The sequence below is a fragment of the Spermophilus citellus genome, assembly GCF_964194105.1.
Source record: "Spermophilus citellus genome assembly, chromosome: 1".
NCBI lineage: Eukaryota > Metazoa > Chordata > Mammalia > Rodentia > Sciuridae > Spermophilus > Spermophilus citellus.
Window position 1 is genome coordinate 270697023 of NC_138182.1, and position 18406 is coordinate 270715428.

The 18406-nt window shown below is 35.6% G+C and overlaps 1 protein-coding gene across 3 annotated transcripts in view; it reads right to left on the reverse strand.

The window, feature by feature from the left end:
- Positions 1-18406, reverse strand: part of FYB1 (FYN binding protein 1) — a 170529-nt gene that overhangs the window by 28822 nt on the left and 123301 nt on the right. For all 3 annotated transcript variants that reach the window (XM_081293860.1, XM_081293858.1, XM_081293859.1), the window contains exons 4-8: positions 6938-6984; positions 4681-4700; positions 4225-4259; positions 3230-3350; positions 405-564 (exon numbers count right to left, since the gene is read on the reverse strand). In XM_081293860.1, coding sequence (XP_081149986.1) covers positions 405-564; positions 3230-3350; positions 4225-4259; positions 4681-4700; positions 6938-6984 — 383 coding nt within the window. The remainder of the gene's footprint in view (positions 1-404; positions 565-3229; positions 3351-4224; positions 4260-4680; positions 4701-6937; positions 6985-18406) is intronic.

The window sequence follows — 18406 nt, forward strand, 5'->3', positions numbered from 1 at the left end:
CTGCTTTCAATTCTGAATTATACACTTCCCAGGTGGACACATTTTACTGTATTCTGTCAAAGGTTCATCCTGTTGTGTTTTGGGGTAAGTCTAGGGTGTATTTTAAAGATTTGAAAATGAGTCACATGAAACATTTCCCCCAACTGTCACCTGAATGAAGAAACTACTGACCTCTGACCTCCCTAGAATAATATGCAACTTTACATTGGTTCCCACTAAGAATATAAATGATGTGAAAATGGGTCCATTCTTGCCATTTTAGATTTTCCCACCTTTGACAACCCAGTAACTCCTAACTTGATGGTAGTAGTTCTGGAAGAATATGAACATTTAATTTTGACTGATGAAAAAATAAAAACAAAAACAAAAAAACCCTTCAAAGCCACAGGGAAATGTACACTCACATGACCCCCTTGCTGTTCGGCCCAACCATTTTCCTTCAGGGTTGTCTGTGATACGGATTATTTCAATCTCTTCTCCTTGCTTGAAACTCAGTTCATTCTTTCCTCCTTTGACATCACAGCAAGCTTTTGCTAGATGAATGACTTGAATAGGGCCCGTTAGCTACAGTGAGAGAGAAACAAACAAACAAACAAACAAACAAACAAAAAACAGGTTTCCTTGCTATCAGAAAAACTTAAAGAATGCAGTTTGGAAAGATAGATAAGCCCACAATTAGCTAACCTGCCTATATCAACACTTTAACAGAAATGTAGGGTAAATGTCTTTCCTGGTGAATGTTCTGATAGGGGCATTAGGGAAAACTCACAGAGGCCACACAGAACCAGCAAAGAACAGGTGAATCAGTGTTTGGGGGCCAGGAGAGAGTGGCAGGGATCTGTAGTCCATAGGAACTGCAGGAGGCTTGCAAAGGCAACTCCTCATAATGGAATATCATTTAAATACAACTCTATGCTGAGAGCTTTGTGTTTTTTATGGGATATGCTGGTGGTTTTTTGGTGAAGTGTTTTTCCTCTTTGCATTGTGTAATTATTGTTTCTCTTTTTCTTTTCCTCCCTCCCTCTACCTATCCCTTCCTTCCTTCTCTCTCTTTCTTTATTCATAATCCAAAAAATTGATTTGGTTCAATAGATCCAAGAAATTGACTGGACTCAGGGCCTTGGGCATGCTAAGCCAGTGCTCTACCATGGAGCTACATCTCCAGCCCTGGGAATAATCTAATTTAGATCATGAATTCTAAACTCCTAATTTCCTAATCTTAAATAGGTTTCTTGGATCTTTTGATATGTAAATATGCATTGTGAATTTTGAAGATGCTATACCTTATTTTATTGAATTTACAATGCCATGGTATTAATTATATACCACTAAGAAATTTTAAAACCTTTAATTAGAGTATGCCATGATATTAGACAGGCTCAGTTCTCAGACTTATCTAACTTTTTTAAAAACTAAGCATCTATTAATATCTTATGGAAGAAATATATCTCCTAAAGTCAGTTTTGACAAACTTTTTGAATTCATAGCAGCATGGCACTCTATTTTTCTTACTCAAAAATATTCTTTGAATGAATAAGTGAATAATGTAAAATTTATTTTTCCAAAAGAAGCAAAAGACCTCACATAATTCCTTGAAAACAATGAGTAATATGTTCATAAAAAGTGTAACATACAGCTGGGTTTGGTGGTACATGCCTATAATCCCAACTACCTGGGAAGCTGAGGCAGGAGGATTGCAAGTTCAAGGCCAGCCTCAGCATCTTATCTAGACTCTCTCTCAAAATAAAATTAAAATAACATTCTGAGGATAGAGCTCAGAGGTAGAATGCTTGCCTGGGTTAAATCCCCAGTACTGCAAAAATGAAAAAAAATTATATAATTTCTTTCTCTCAAGAAGTTAATTTTCTTTACTTGTAAAATATAAACACTGGTAGCCATGCATTCTGAGTAAAACATTTTTATATTCAAACTCCACTCAGAACTTACTTATTGTAAGTCAGCTTTTCAAAAATTTAATAAGAGCATATAATAGATTCAGTGACTTTTGTGACTTTTTAGTTAATTATATAACAAACTTTCTGTAAAAGTACTATTTATTCTTGCTTCACAGAATAAAAATTAAAAGAAAAAAATCTGAGTCTTAGAGAAGTAGTAAGCCCAAGGTCATATAGCTCATATGTGCAGGTGGTTTTTGAATCCACATCTGTTGACTCTATGTTGTGTTTTCTGCATCATGCAGTTGAATCTATAATTTAATGAATAAACCTACTAGGAAATTCTATGCAAATCAAGTTGTTTTAATTCCAATCATATATTAAATGCTTCATAAGAGTAAATATTTAAAGCAAACCTGATATGAATTTATGAAAATAATTTTTTAAATTCAGATAATTGCCCTAAATATACTTGAGATGCCAGACCCAGATCAGATGGGCTATGTTAACAAAGATGGTATAGTCAAGAAAGGACAGCTTGTGAGAGTAGTGTTTTGTGATGGTTGTAATAGAAGTCACACAAATATCAGAGATCAGAGAAGACAGAGATTAGAAATTGAGATAGACCAACAGGGATGAGAAACAGCAGGTATCAGGTGTCTGCATGTACACTGGCTTAAAATAAAGGCAAAAATCTCAGTCAGAGCTGGGTGTGGGGGTGTGCACCTGTAATTCCAGGTACTCAGGAGGCTGCAGCAGGTGAATTGTAAGTTTGAGGTCAGCATGGCAATGAAGCTGTGGGTATAACTTAATGGCAGAACACCCCTGGACTCAATCTCCTGTACTCAGGGAAAAAAGAAGTAAGTCAAGTCCAGATACCAGCAACTAGAACAGCTGAAAAAAAATGTCATTCTGAGATAGTTTGCTTCAACCAGGAGGCATTTGTGTCCTTTGCACCATTATATAGGATGCCACCAGAACATCTATGTGTGTGATCCTATACTTTTGGCCTAAATAGGCTAATAGGAAATGTATAATGGGGAAAGCCAAGTTGAGTTAGTAATGAAATATTCATTTACTTAATCAATGTAAGATCTCCTAAGGACCCACTGATTACAAACCCCCAAATTGGATTTTATTGTATTTCATCATATTACATTATTTAGTGCATGGGTAAGATAATGTATGAGACCAAAAAAGTATGTCATGAAGACACTTTTTCAAAACAGTGATGAAGTAATTCACCCACTATAAGTTTTCAAGAATGATGTCCCAGCCATGTGAAATTGACAAAAGGATGTTACTCTTTCACCCATCAGCAATTAAGTTCTTACTTTAAATTTCTTCTTTAATTCTTGTTCTTTCTTTTCTTTCTCTTTCTGTTCCTTTCTCTCTAGTTCTAATCTCTTCTTTTCCTCCTTTTCCCGTTTCTTGTCTCTTTCTCTGGATGTTTCTCTGTGAACACAAATTTTAGGTTGTTTTCCCATCAGCAGGTGTCAATGGGTCAGGGCTCACTATCTAGAGAGGTTTCTCCACAAAAGATAAAATGCTCTCTGAAGTGTAGATGAAGGTCAAAATCCTGGATGTGCAAAATTGTTTTTAAAATCAGTAGGAGGCATACAGCTGAGACTATCTTCTAGGGGCTCTGCTTCCCATTTACAACTTGTGGCAGCAAGTGGAAGAAACTGATTAGAAAGACCCTGTCTTTGCTGCATGTTGGAGGAACAAAATTATTAATCTTCCTCTGTCTTTCATGAGCATGCATTCACAGGTGCACATGTACCCCTCGATTCAGAAACTTCGGACAAAATTGGTTGAATAAGAACTAGGTAAAGAAAATTAAGATAGCTGGGCTCAACATATGATTAAAAACACATTCATGTTTACTTTTACCCTGGAAACCCATTTTGGAGCCATTTTTAACATCTTTCCAGCAAGATGAAACTTTGGCATGTGGGTACTGTGCTAACTGCTTCTCACAGGCCACCAGTGCCTAGATGAAGAAGGCATAATACATATATTAATTCATTTGCTCAAGGACACACAGAAATCAAGAAATACAGATTCCTATGTCTGATTCCCTGCCTGTGGTCTTTCTAGTAGTCTGCAGGTCTACAGCCTTTCACACAATCACTTGTTAATAGAGTCCTCTATAGAATCCTTAGAGAAATAAGGAAATTTAAGTTCTTTGTATGGAAATTATCATTACATGCCAATCATTTGAACAAAATGAACTTGTCCCCCTGGTGTTGGTATATACCCACACTCCCTCTTACAAAACATATTCATCTTAGAAGAAAACTATTATGGTAGAAAATATAGTTCATACATGTCTTCATATGTTTCTCCTTCACTTTCTTGTTCCTGTCAAGAAAGACATAGATAATGATTAATTTCAATTCTTCAAAAAGGTAACATGAACATATTTCATTGATCAAATATTTTGTTAAGCAAGATTTTGCAAATTTATGCAATTTAAACATAAGTAAGTTTGGCTTACTTAATTTTTTTTTAATCTTGAGAGATTAGGAAAGCAAGCACAAAAGGATTTCATTTTTTTATCTTGCTGTATCATTGAGATGTGTAGATAGACATGTTTATGTTCAGCACCACAACACTACATGTACTGATTGTTTTTTAATGTCTCAAGCATTTTGAACGAGGATTATAAATAGAAAAAAAATCACTGCTCATAAAAATTTTCATTTTGTTTATAAGCAAATAATAATATTAAATATTCTAATGATAACAGTACAATATAAACAGAAAATTAATAAAATCTGACCTCATCTAGAGTTCCAGTACCTAAGGGATTTGAAAAAAACAAATTTAATACATTGTTATTAAGAAGCACTTTAATATGCGATTTTCTGATATAATCTGATAATACTTGAAACAGTTCATAATCTTTCAGAATTCATGCATTAACAGAGATATAAAGCACAAAATAGAATGTCTTAGATCCTTACTATGGCTTTTTTCATAACTGTAATTGAATTATGAAATAATTTTATTTGCTTTCATAAAATAATGCAAAAGCCAAAAAATTATAACATCATTTATTCCTTATAAGTAAGGCAGACTCATTTGGTTCTATGGACTCACGTAAAACAAAGCATTATTTTTAAAAAATCACAAATTACTTCACACTTTTGACACATTTGTTCCCTAGGGTTTTTCTTTAATGTATCAAATACATCAAGTTCATTAGATTTTTAAAATATTTTGCTCCTTGAGAGTTTTGTATAATATCCACTATTCCCAATACCAAGACATAATGTAACATTAAGAGCAATAAGTTGGTAATACTAAGAGCATTTTAGTACAAATAGTGAAGTGTTGGTATAAGATCAGACAAATAAACCAATGGAACAGACCAGAGAGTTCAATAACAGATACAATTTACATAGACACAGCCATATACACATTTAGAGTTGACAGAGTATAATGGTGACACTTTAAATTAATGAGAAAAGGATGGATTGTTTCGAGTATGGTAATTAGAAAACCAGCTCCAGATATGAAGCAGCAAATCTAGATTCCTACTGAATTCTCAAAGGGTCAAAGGGTGGGAGCAGTGAAGATGTTAAAGACCTAAATACAACGGATGAAGTTCACAGAAAATAGAAAACAGTTTTATTTCCTAGAAAGGAAGACTTTTTAAACAAAACTTAAAAACCACATAATGTAAAACAAAAAATAATGAATTTGATTATATCGAAATTTATGTCCCAGGAAGGACAGCATGGACTAAGTTAAGAGACAGCAAACAGAACTGGGAAAAAATATTCCCAGTGTTTGAAATTGACATGAAACCAATATCTACAACATAAAGGAACCACCAAAGGTGAACTGAAAAAGATAAAACTCCAGAAAAAATGGTCAAAGGATAAAATCTGGCAACTTATCAAAGAGGGAACCACAAAGGTAAGTTAAAGAAACACTCAAGCTCAAGAGTAAGAAAGAAAATTATGAAGAAAATTAATATGAATGAAAATATTGAAATTTAGATGAGATGTAATTTTGTATATATAAGACTGAGAAAACATTGGAAAGCTTCACAAAAATGCCACATGCAGCACCACGATCAAGTGGGGTCATCCCAGGGATGCAAGGTTGGTTCAACATACAGAAATCAATAAACGTAATTCATCACATCAATTGACTCAAAGATAAGAACCATCGATCATTGCAATAGTTGCAGAAAAAGCATTTGACAAGATATAGCACTGCTTCATGTTCAAAACACTAGAAAAACTAGGGATAACAGGAACATATCTCAACATCGTAAAAGCTATCTATGCTAAGCTCCAGGCCAACATCATTCTAAATGGAGAAAAATTGAAAGCATTCCCTCTAAAAACTCAAACGAGCCAGGGATGCCCTCTTTCACCACTTCTATTTAACATAGTTTTTGAAACACTGGACAGAGCAATTAGACAGATGAAAGAAATTAAAGGGATACGAATAGGAAAAGAAGAACTCAAATTAGCACTATTTGCCAATGATATGATTCTATACCTAGAAGAGCCAAAACATTCCACTAGAAAACTTCTAGAACTAGTAAATCAATTCAGCAAAGTAGCAGGATATAAAATCAACACCCATAAATCAGAGGCACTTCTGTATATCAGTGACAAATCCTCTGAAAGGGAAAAGAGGAAAATTACTCCATTTATAATAGCCGCAAAAATAAATAAATAAATAAATAAATAAATACATAAAATACTTGGGAATCAACAAAAGAGGTGAAAGATCTCTACAACGAAAACTACAGAATGCTAAGGAAAGAAATTAAAGAAGACCTCAGAAGATGGGAAACTCTCCCTTGTACAAACACATGCATCAAGTATACTAGGATATTTGTCTATGGCAGGCAAGGGGCAGAAAGGGAGTGAATAATGGGATATAAGGAAATAAATAAGTAGATCAAGAGAGGGATCTTGCCTGGAATAATAGTGGTAATAACTCATCAATGACGCTATGAGAATGATTAATTCAAATTTCTGTACTGAGGTAACAGATATTTTTCTGCCCCTTACCATCAGAGTACATGACACCATCTTGATTTTCTTCATTTACAGGGTTTCTGAAAAAAAAAAGAAGAAGAAAGCATGAAAATGGAACAAGTAGATGCTCACCTTACCATGGAGAAGAGAACAAGAATTATTGTCTGAATTATTCTTTCCTCTTTTATACTTGCCCTGATTGAAAACTTCAGACACACTAGAAGAGACTTAGCCTATTCTATATGTAGCTGCTGTGGCAAGAAAATGGGGAATTGAGAAGCTCAAGTACAGCATTGTCCACTCATAGTGGACACAGAGTTAATCATTGCTTCAGGGGAGTGATCATATTGTCCATTAAATATGCAGTATACCAACTGATCAGTTCTGGGATTTTCAAGGCTTTGGATTGGTTCTTTGGCATATATGCCCTAAGAGGATTAATTGGTTTCAATCCCCAACTCCTTCCTCTTTAGATGGAAACCACTTGGCTTTACTTCCATGGTTGTGGTTTAGACTCCAACGTGCTTCCTCCGCTTGACTCCAGCTGCTCTTAATATCCTTATCAATACCTGGACCCCCCAAATTCCTAATGTTTTATGGAGCCACCTCCCCATCTCATTTTCTACTCCTTTTCTCAGATTGATGAGCACAGCTGAAAAAAAATCACTGGTCTTATTGACTCCGCACTTACACATAATTGGCATCCAGTCTCAACTCTAGCCTCAGTGCTATTCTATAACCTTCTTTTGCACCATCCTTCTCAATACTTGTTAAAAACCTTCACTACTGTCTTCAAATCTGCTATTCCTACCCTCTCCCCTATAATCAAATGACCTTATTTCTTACTTCACTGACAAAATAGCAATAATTAGATATGAATTCTCTTAAGAAAGTAAACTTATTCCCTTAACCCAAAAACTCATCTGCAGTTATATCTGCTCTTACCTTCTCCCTACAAAGTCCTTCTCTTCGGCTCTGTTCTGAATCCTATCTGATTCTCAGTTACTATCCCCTTTATTCCATGTGCTGAAATGATATTTATATTCTTTTCCTTCCTTTGCTCCCCATCTCTAAATAACTGAGTCATTGTCTTCTACCTTATTCCATATTACTCTCTTCCATTAAAAAAAGAGCTATCACATCTCTGCTTTTCTGAATCCTCTACATTACCACAAGATAATCCTATTTTTCCAAGTCAAGCTACAAAATGTCGACTCTACTTCCTTTCTTCCTGATCATTTCTCCATTGACCACAATCTGTCTTCTATTGTACTTCTTCACACTAAAACAACTTTAAAAAATCTTACTTACCAAATCCAGTATACACTGCTTAGCCAGACTCTTTTGTTTTGTAACCCTTGACAAGGACTGGCCTTTGTTTGTTTCTGTAAGAACTATCTCCTGGCTCACTTGTCTCTCTGGCCACTATCCCACAATTTCCTTTGTAGATTTGTTTTCTTTTAACTTCCTCTCTAAGTGATGATATTCTTTTGCCTTTGTGTTCTGGCTTTTTTTCTCCCTGTCGCCTGCCCACCTCCACCCCACTCTACAATCGTCCCTGAATGGTTTCATATACTACCACAGCTTCACGTCTTATCTTAATGTTGGTAATTTCCATGTTGGAATCCCTAGTCCACACCTCTTTTTGAGTTTCAGCCCATTTTATATTAACTCAGAAACAGGTTTCCCTTTTCCATGCCAACCTACACCTGTTCTTGCTGTTCTTGTCTTAATGAATGAACCACAATTCCAAGCAAGCTTTAGGTCATCCTGTATCTCTCACTTTTCTTTAGCCTCACATTAATCATCAAATTCTGTCAGTTCTCTGTATTTAATATCTCCTATAATTCCCTTTCTTCTTCTATCTCTTGCTTCTCTCCTGCTAGATGTTGAGAACAGGATTACATTCTGGTTATGGCCTCTTGCAGTAGGCACCTGGCGAGTATTGTAGCCATCAGAATCGTTCCTCCTCTTCCCCACACTGACATTTTCTTCTCTAATTTTTGCTAAAGTGGTCATTCTAACACAAACAAAAACATGGTTGCATCACTTTCAGGCTCAATACTCACACGGTTTTGAGAATTAGGAAAGAGTGTTACTTGGACCCAATGCTGTTTGCAAAACTAATCCCATTTGAAGAGTGTGTGCTGGAAACACCTTATCACTGACCATAAAAAGGATTCGTGTTTGTGGCTTCACAAGAATTTTTCTTTTAATTTAAACATTTTTCGTGGGTTTTATTTTTTCTTTTTTGGAACTTTGGGGATATAAAGGCAGAGTGTGAAATCGGCATAAGAAAAATGAGCACCTAATGATTACATGGTTTGGTATCTGTCTGTCCTTCTTCCCAAGGGGATATATTTAAACACTTCGATGGAGCTCTCTTATTCTCAATATCTCCACTTCTGTACTTTATTCCGTGTTTCTTTTTATAGTTTTTGTTTGATTATTGTTTGTGATAAAACATACATAACATAGAAATCACCATTGTAGCCATTTTAAAGTGTATAATTCAGGGACATTCAGTACCTTCTCCACATTGCATAACCATTTCACTCTCTAGCCTAAATTGTGTTTCATCACCCCAACTGGAAATTCTATGCTCATTATTCAGTCACTTCCTGCCCTTTTCCCCAGCATATGGCAACCATGAAATCTACTTTCTGTCTCTATGGATTTGCCTATTTTGGACATTTTCTAAAAATGAAATCATATAATATGGGACCTCTTATGATGGACTTCTTTTTCCAAATTAGCACATATTTTTACTAACATAACATCTGCACATATTTTTACTAACATAACATCTGCACATATTTTTGGGGTATGTTAGGATAATTTTATACTTGTATGTAGTGTGTGAATGATTGAGTCAAGAGTAATTAGCTTTTTCATCTTCTCAAACATTAGTCATTTCACTGTGCTGGGAAACTTTTAACTCTTTTAGATATTTTGAAATAGGACATAGATTGTTGTAGACCATAGTTACTGTATTATGCTGTAGGCCACCAGAACTAATTCCTCCTCGAACTAACTCCTGTCCACTTTGGGTGTGGCTCAGGAAGAGTCCCTAAGGCTGTATGTGTCTGAGTTTCTACTTGAGGTGGTGGCGTTTATGAATTAATAATTAAACTTATATTTGCTTAGATTTGTTTTTAGATACGTGTGAAGGCCAAATTCATCAATTTTTGACAAGACACCTTTTTCATTTTGTAAGTCTTTTTAGTCCTTGGAGGATTCAGAATTAAATACAGAAATGACTGAGTAGGCTTATCTCACAATAAAAAAAAATGATGTGGAGTAAGTTTTATAATCATTAAGACAATATGTATCATCAATATTTTGAGCATTTGTCATATTGAAGAGTTGTTATATTAGACAATGTTCAGTTTGAGAATTGTGGTTTAGGTTTTTTAAATTCTAGTTGACTCCAGGTATTGATTAAGGACTCCAGATATTGAGTACCAATTGTTGTTCACATACCAAAAGGAGAATCAAGTGTATGTTATGAGCTCCTGATGAAAGATTATGCCAAAATCCAGGGACAAGTCCTGCCAAAATAACTAAAATAAATAATAAAACAATAAAAAAAATTCATGAGGTCACCTCTACATCCAACTGTCAATCTACTAGAAATACAGAAGAAAGAGGAACATTAAACTACATTATAGAGAGGCAATCAGCAAAAACTAGACTATGGGTAATTACAGTATTCACAAACTACTTGGCTTTCTCAACAAATAAATTGCAAGGAATTAAAAAAGGACATGGAGGATAAACCTATGTCTTAAAGAGAAGTATAAACATAGAAGCTAACAAATATATGTAGATTTTGGATTCTGTTCAAACTGAAAACACACATGAACACGATGTTAAGAGACAATTGGAAATTTCAGCACTGACTTGATATTTTATATTAATACACAGAGTCTATTTTTAGGGATATGTATGGAAGCTACTAAAACATTATGGATAAAATTATATGATGCTGGTTGATAGTTTAGAAAAATATAAGAGGAAGAAAGGGGGTGAGAGTATGAATGAATCGAGACTGAGCATGTGTTCATAATCACCAAAGTCAGTGATGGAAACCTGGGGACTTATTATATTATTATCTCTGCCTTTTGTATGCTTAAAATTTGTATAATAAAAAAGTATAAGAATAATTTTAAAAAGTATAAGAATAATTTATTTGCAAATGTTATTGAAATATTAAAGAGAACTGGATATAGTTTTATTTAATAGATTTATGAGTTATGGGGAGGGTTTTGTTTGGTGGAATCATTAAATTTGATCATTAGTGGGATCATTAAATCATTAAATTAAATTTGTCTCTCAGATGTTTGAAATGCTTATAAAAGGAATTTAATATGTTGTATTTATACATGTAATGTGAAACTTCTAAGGGAGTTTAATAATTAAATTTATAAACAGAACAATTGAAAGAGTTTAGTCTGATCCATTTGAGCTGTCCAAATATTAATCAAAGATACTCCTGTAAAGAATTCTTTATATAAAAATTACTAGATGTGCAAATAGAATACAAGTTATATAATGTAAACTAAAGTACTTAAGATAAACTAGGACTCTGAATCATTAACTTTAATGAATCGAATATTAGGTAAAAAGAGATCAAGACACACTGGCATTCTACAGAATGGAGCCTATAGTACTTTTCCTGGTGTGCAGGTTCTGTGCAATGGATTCTGTTCTTTCACAGTTTTATTTCTCATATTTGCTCTTATATCAGCTTCTCATTTATTAATACTGAACTTGTGCCCCCTATGGACACTCTCTGGTTTCATTTCTCCTTGATTAGCCCAGCTTCCTTTCTCTGAAATAATCCTCTCTTCTCCTCATGTGCTGTTGTGGCCCTCCTGTGCTGTGTATCCTGAACACAGCCTCTGCAGAGTGACCCCCAGCTCCCCAAAGCCCATTAATTGCTCCCTCCATGTGTCATCCACCCATCCTTTAACATGACTATCTTGGATTATTTTGAAATTATATAACAATTGCTTACGGCCTTCTCTTCTCACTATCAGACTGCAATGCCCTTGAAGAAAGGGGTTGTCACTTTGGTGCTTAATTTATTATTATGATTATCATTTTTAGAAAGCTATTAAAAGAAATCCTGTCATAGTAGAACTTGGATTTTTATGAAATAATGACGTAATAGTAACACCAAGAGACTTTTATTACTAAAGTGAATTATTATCAGTGAAAAAGGATATTGAATAGAAAATACCACTGGACTTACTTCCTAAAACACCTGAATTAATAACAAATCCTTGCAAAATGAAGGGTATTTGTGTAGCATATTCATATGTGCGTGCCTGTACATTTATGCAAAGCATTTATTACCCATAGATGTTTGCTTACACACATTGATTCATGGATCCAACATCTCTGCCATTTTATATAGGCTTGAGTTTATAATATGAATAACATTAAAATATTCAATAAATATGAAACAATGGCCACAATAGAAATAGCAGCAGGAATAAAGGGGAAAAGATAAGAGAAACAGGTGCAAATGTCCTGAATAAACCCAGACCAAACTGACACCAATTTGAATAAACCCAAACCAAACTGTCTCCAATTGTTCAAAGTATTCCAGGCATTGAGAAAAGCTGCACATAGAGAGTAAGAAAAACAATGGAACTAGTCACAACCAAAGACATGAAAACCCAGTAGAGGGAGGGGCAGAGGAGAAGAAAAGGAAACTTATCAGATGTGATAATAAGTCTATTCAAGAAGCCCTTTCACCAAAGTTCTTTGTTTTGATGCTATGGCATCAAAATAAAAGGAAAAGTGAAGTTAATTTATTATCATGACTATCATTTTTAGAAAGCAATTAGAGGTCTATTTCCTGACATTTAAAGATGTAAAGCTGTTGATCTTTAGACCTTATTTGCTATTCATGAATTTAGCTTTTAATTACCAGGTATTTTTTTTTAAAGGAAGGAAGAGGAAATCTAAGTGGTGCATACAACTTTGTTCCATACCTGTCCTTATCAGGAATACAATCCTGTGACCTTTCCTCTGGAATATGCTTTCCTCACACTTAACCCACAAGGAATTTTAAAACTTTGACTTGCCTAAGACAAATATTTTCCAAGTGGAGTTAGGTAAGACTATCTGGCGGTGGTCAACTGAGATGGAAAGTCTCAGGTTGTGGAAAATTCTAAGCATTTCTGATTACTTGAAAGGTTGCAATGGTAAATTCTTACCCCAAACAACCCCTTCAACTAACTTTGAATAGTCTGAGGGGAGGAGCTATTTACCTTTTCCTTCTCTCACTCTGGTCACTTCCTATCATTTATTATTTCTCATCACCACACTTTTCCTGTCTCATTATTATTAATAATATGTAATTTGTTTTGTGTGCCAAAACACTCAACCATTGGTTCAGTCTTCATCGGAAGAATTAGTTAGGCTGTTAAAATTATAATTCGTTTACAAAATGATACCAAGACATGTGTCCCATTGAAAGATGCTGATTTGAAACTGGATAATGATAAACGTGGTCTTTGGATCCATTTCGGTTCTTTAAAAAGTAAAATAGCAGAAAATGTAGATGAACTGTATTCTGACCACTAGGTGGGGAAATGATACAAGTTAAAATACATATAACTTTGGCCTCAGCTACTTAATTTTCAGTTATTTATGATTTTCTGATTCTTACCAGCCTTCAGTCTTTTACACGTTCAAGATATTCTAACCCACGTGACATAATACGAGTTTCTTCTGGGAACAGCTTCAGAAGCGACAGAACAGGCTGCAGGGGATAGATAGAGGCCTCCTATCTCTTGCAATTCCTGCCTTGATCCCAGTTAGAAATTCTACTGTACACCCCAGGGAGAACTATAACCTTATCAGTCATTTGGTTTTGGGGAAAGCCAATCCCTCCTTAGGTTGAAGTTACTTTAGTCTTTGATTCTAGGAATTGTTCCCCGCTACATTATCATGTTTTCCTCTTTACTGGATCTTTCCCGTCAGCATACAAAATTGCTACTATTTCTATATTTAAGAAAATGCTCTTGATTCAGGTTCTCCCACCAATTATTGTCCCATTCTTTGATTTTCTTTTATCCTTAAAGAGCTATCTCTATGGGCTCTTTCCAGTTCCTCCCATATCCTCCTCTTTTAAAGCTACTTGGTCAGACTTGCAAGCCCAACCCACCTGCCATTTCATTCCTTGACCTTCCCACCCTCCCTTGTTGGGCCTTCAGTAGCCTCTGAAACGCTTGCTCGCAGCCTCCTCCCAAGGTGCTCCCTTTACTTGGCTTCCAGGGCACCTACTATTTTGGTTTTTCCCTTTTTCTCTCCTTTGCCCCTTCTTTTCCCAGGCCTCCTGGAGTTGGAGTGCCAAGGTCTTACTTCTTGTTTTTGCTCTTTACCCTCTTTCCTTATCTTAACCAACCTCATGACTCTAAGTGTAGAAGATGTTTCCGGGGCCTCTCAAATCTATATCTTTAACCCAGGACTTTCTCTGAAACTTACCACTTGTTAGACCCAGTTACCTCCTCAACATTTCCACTTGAATCTTGAGCGATGACCTTAAACTTCACATAACCATGATCTCCTATCTTCCCTGCCCCCAAACCTATTCCCCTGCAGCCTTCCCATTTCAGTTCATCCTTACAGTTGCTCAGGCCAAAAACCTTGGAATCCTTCTTGATCCTCCATTTTTATTTTCATACCCCAACCTAAATTCTGTTGTTTTTACCTTCAAAATACATCCAGAGTCTGGATATCTCTCACCACTGCCTCCACTGCTGCTGTCCTGACTGGAATCACCTCCGTATCTTGCCTGAGCTTCTGCAGTATTTGTCTAATTGGTTTCACTGCTTTGACATCTCCCCACCCACTGTCTCTTCTCAGCACAAGGTGATATTGTGATATTGAAGGTGATATTGATAAAACGTGGTCACTGCTCTGCTCACGCCTCAGGGTTTCATTTCACTCAATCTCTATCCAAGACCCTACACAAGCTAACTCTTTTCCTAATACTCCTTCCCTCGCTCTCTCTACTTCAGGTGGTTACCTCCTCCCTAGTCCCTGAACATCTTAGGCCTTTTTCCAGCTGCTCTCTCTGCCTTGAAGAGTCTCTCCCCAGACGGTGTCATGCCTGACTCCCTTTCTTCCTTGGCACCTTTGTTTCTCTAGCTGCTTCACTTCTCCGTTTAAAGTTGCAGTTGCTGTCCCCAACACCTTTCACACTCTACCACCTAACCCTGCTTCATTTTCTCCCACAGCACTTGACACTTCCTGTTACAGTAATCTGTTGTTACCTGTTTATGATTTTTGTTCCTTTTTCTCTTCCCCTGTGCTTTATAAAGGGAGAGCTACTTGCTTTGTCCACTGATGGTTTCTGATTCCAAAACCACAATGGAGTGACTAAAAAAAAAAATTTGTCAAATGAATGTTAAAAAAACAAAAATAAACAAACAAAAAAACTATCCAATCTTCACCTGATAGTGACCTTTGATTAGAAAGGGAGGAACATTTACAGGCTGGCAGGGTACTTGGGGACTCATGCAGACATTTGGAAGGGTGACAGGAGGCCCAGAATCACCCATACCTTCCACATTTCTACTTTACCCATAAATTTCCCCTTCATGTGAATTATAAGCTTTTGAGCCTGAATATTGAGACCCATTTTGGTTTCGTTTTCTCTATGTATTTATCTAGCTTCCCCTTCCTTGGGGGATTTTTCTAAACTTAGATATTTCCTCATTGTGGAATTTACTTGAGCTGCCTAATGACAGCTTAACATTTTTGACATTTTTTCTTTTGAAAAGAACATTATCTTATAGGTGTCTTTAGCTTTCACATCTTCTCTTTTCTCCATATTATAATTCACTTTCAGAGACTCCAAATACAGATTGTCCAGGCAAAGGAACATCTAAATCTCTTTTTTCTCTCCATTTTTGTTCAAAGAGGATGCATTTTGAGAAGTTGGCAACTGTTAGATGAATCACATTCTAACAGGAGTCCTTAATAAGATAGAAATTAAAATAAGGTCAAGTTTACTATTATTAGTGTATTTGCTAATCTCTGATGAAAATAATATTATGGGTAAGAATCTGAGCCTGGCCGAGTGGCAGGCCCTTCTCAACTTTCCTTTATTTGTCAGAATTTCTCTCAAAGCAGAAAAATTGACCAGAATTCTAAAGAAATAATAGCCCATGTTATAAGACGTTTTGAAATCTTTCTTTCTCCCACAGCTTATTTCTTATCATGATGAATTCTAGGGAGTAGGTTTGCAGAGAAGAGTCACTATAGCAGGCCTGGATTTGCTATATTTTAGGACAGTCTGCTACCAAGGTTTTCCCAAAGTTTACATATGGGAGCTCAGCTTCTATAGAGTCCTGTACACTGATCTGAAGAGTTGTCTAATGGGGACGAATGCTTTCCTGCATGTAGACTACGGAAATAATGAGACTTGTAGTGAACACCTGCTTTCCTTCTAGGATTCTGCTAGTTTGGTGGTTGCTTTGTAGAAAGTGCTTATGTAATCAGCCCCAAGTAGAAACTTCGGGAACCAACTCTAGTGGGCTTCCCTGGGAAGCACTATGAGATGGGCATTGCAGTTGCATAGCTGGAGCAAGGAGTGTTCTTACTGTAGCCCTCCCAGGCCTGCAAGGAGAGAACTTTGAAAGCCTGTGCTTGGATACTTCCAGATGATGCCTCTGTCTTCCCTTCTTTACAGCAAAGAAATCTCAGTGCTACTGTAGGTTGAGTTCTGCAAGCCTTTTCAGTGAATTACCAAAATATATGGGTGGTTTGAGGGACTCCTGAAATAGTAGGAATAGTGTTAAATGATCTTCCTCAATTTTTCCTTAATTTCTTCAATCAAATAATTACCAGGGTCCATGCCTTATTAATTTTCAGGAAGTCATGCTCACATCACTTATTAAAATTCCTCACTAGATTTACACTGCATTCAGAAATCTTACTGAAGCCAGAAGCTGCGACAGGGTCGCACAATAAAATCCAGAGTAACTAAAATAGAAATCTAATGGGTTAAATTTGTGAATAGAAAAAAATGAGGAAAAATAAACATGGTTTTATATATATATATATATATATATATATATATATATATATATATATATATACACACACACACACACACATATATGAAAGGAAAATAATTTATGTATAAATCAGGTATATATAAGAACATGTGTTGACTGTTATTTTTGTTAAAATAATATTTATTTAACCTTTACATGTTAGTAGGCAGATATCTTATACTCTTATTTGTTAGCTAGATCTCAGTGGGTAGTAGCGTATTTAAATTAGCATTCATAAACAAATGCCCAGGTGTACAGTTAAAGTAAAAATGTAAAGCAGGCCATAGATAAGAGAATAATTACCATGCTGCTCCAACATCTTTACTTACTATCTTTAAACCTCTATAAAGCACACTAAGGTGAAAAATAGTAGTGGCTACCCATAACAAATATGTTTTTAATACTGGCTCAACTGGAATCATGAAACATCAAAGAAAAACTTTCAATCTGATACTATTATTAGCCATTTCTATAACATGGATTGTGGGTAGCAAATTATTTCACTGTAAATTCTATCAATCTGGTAAGAATATTGAGGTAAAGGAAAACTGTGTATGTGGGACATTACTTATTTGCGGCAAATAACATGAAACAATTTTCTCGAAGAGAAAAGGAAAGATATAGCATGTTTTACTATATACGATGAGCTTGCTTTTGATGTTTTAAATTTCTTTTTTCAAACAACATTTCATTCTGTTCCAATCTTTCACTTGTTGTTTCCTCAATCAGTGACTGGTAAATTACAGGTACAGAGCTCAGGCATAACAACCCATAGAGTTAACACTTCTAAACTGTCTAAATGCAAGTAGAAGAGAAGAAAAGTTTTCAAGGTTTTAAACACTCTACCAAAAATTCTGAAACATGAGAAAAACCTCATTAAAAATTTTAATAGAAGTTAATTATCTTAGTGGTTTAAACATACATTTACTTTGTCCTCAGACTGACAGTGGTTCAAATTTCTACTATTTCTATTCATGTAATCTTGGAGAAGTTACTTGGCCCTCATCTATGAACTGATAATACTACCAACTTGATACAGCTGTAGAAATTACTTGTGTAAAAAAGCTAGGACATCATAAGCTATCATAAAAGATGGTGTTCATGGTGGTGATGATTATAGTGGCTGAGATGGTGGTGTTAGAGGAGATGGTGGTGGTATGCTGATCTCAGAAATCTTCAGAACTTGCTAAAGGCAGTTGAAAGTTTCTTCAAATGAATTTTTAAGGGGAAACTCAACAAGAGACAGAAAAACAAGAGCTGCTCAGTCTTAAAAGGGTATGGATGTATGAGAGCTACCTGCTCAGCAAGCTCTTCTTTCTGCCCATGGCCCACCCATGCTACCCCCAAATTTTAACATGGAGCCCTTAGCTCTCAGCCAAGCATACTTTGAAAACCTATGGCAAGACATTGGTGAAGAAAT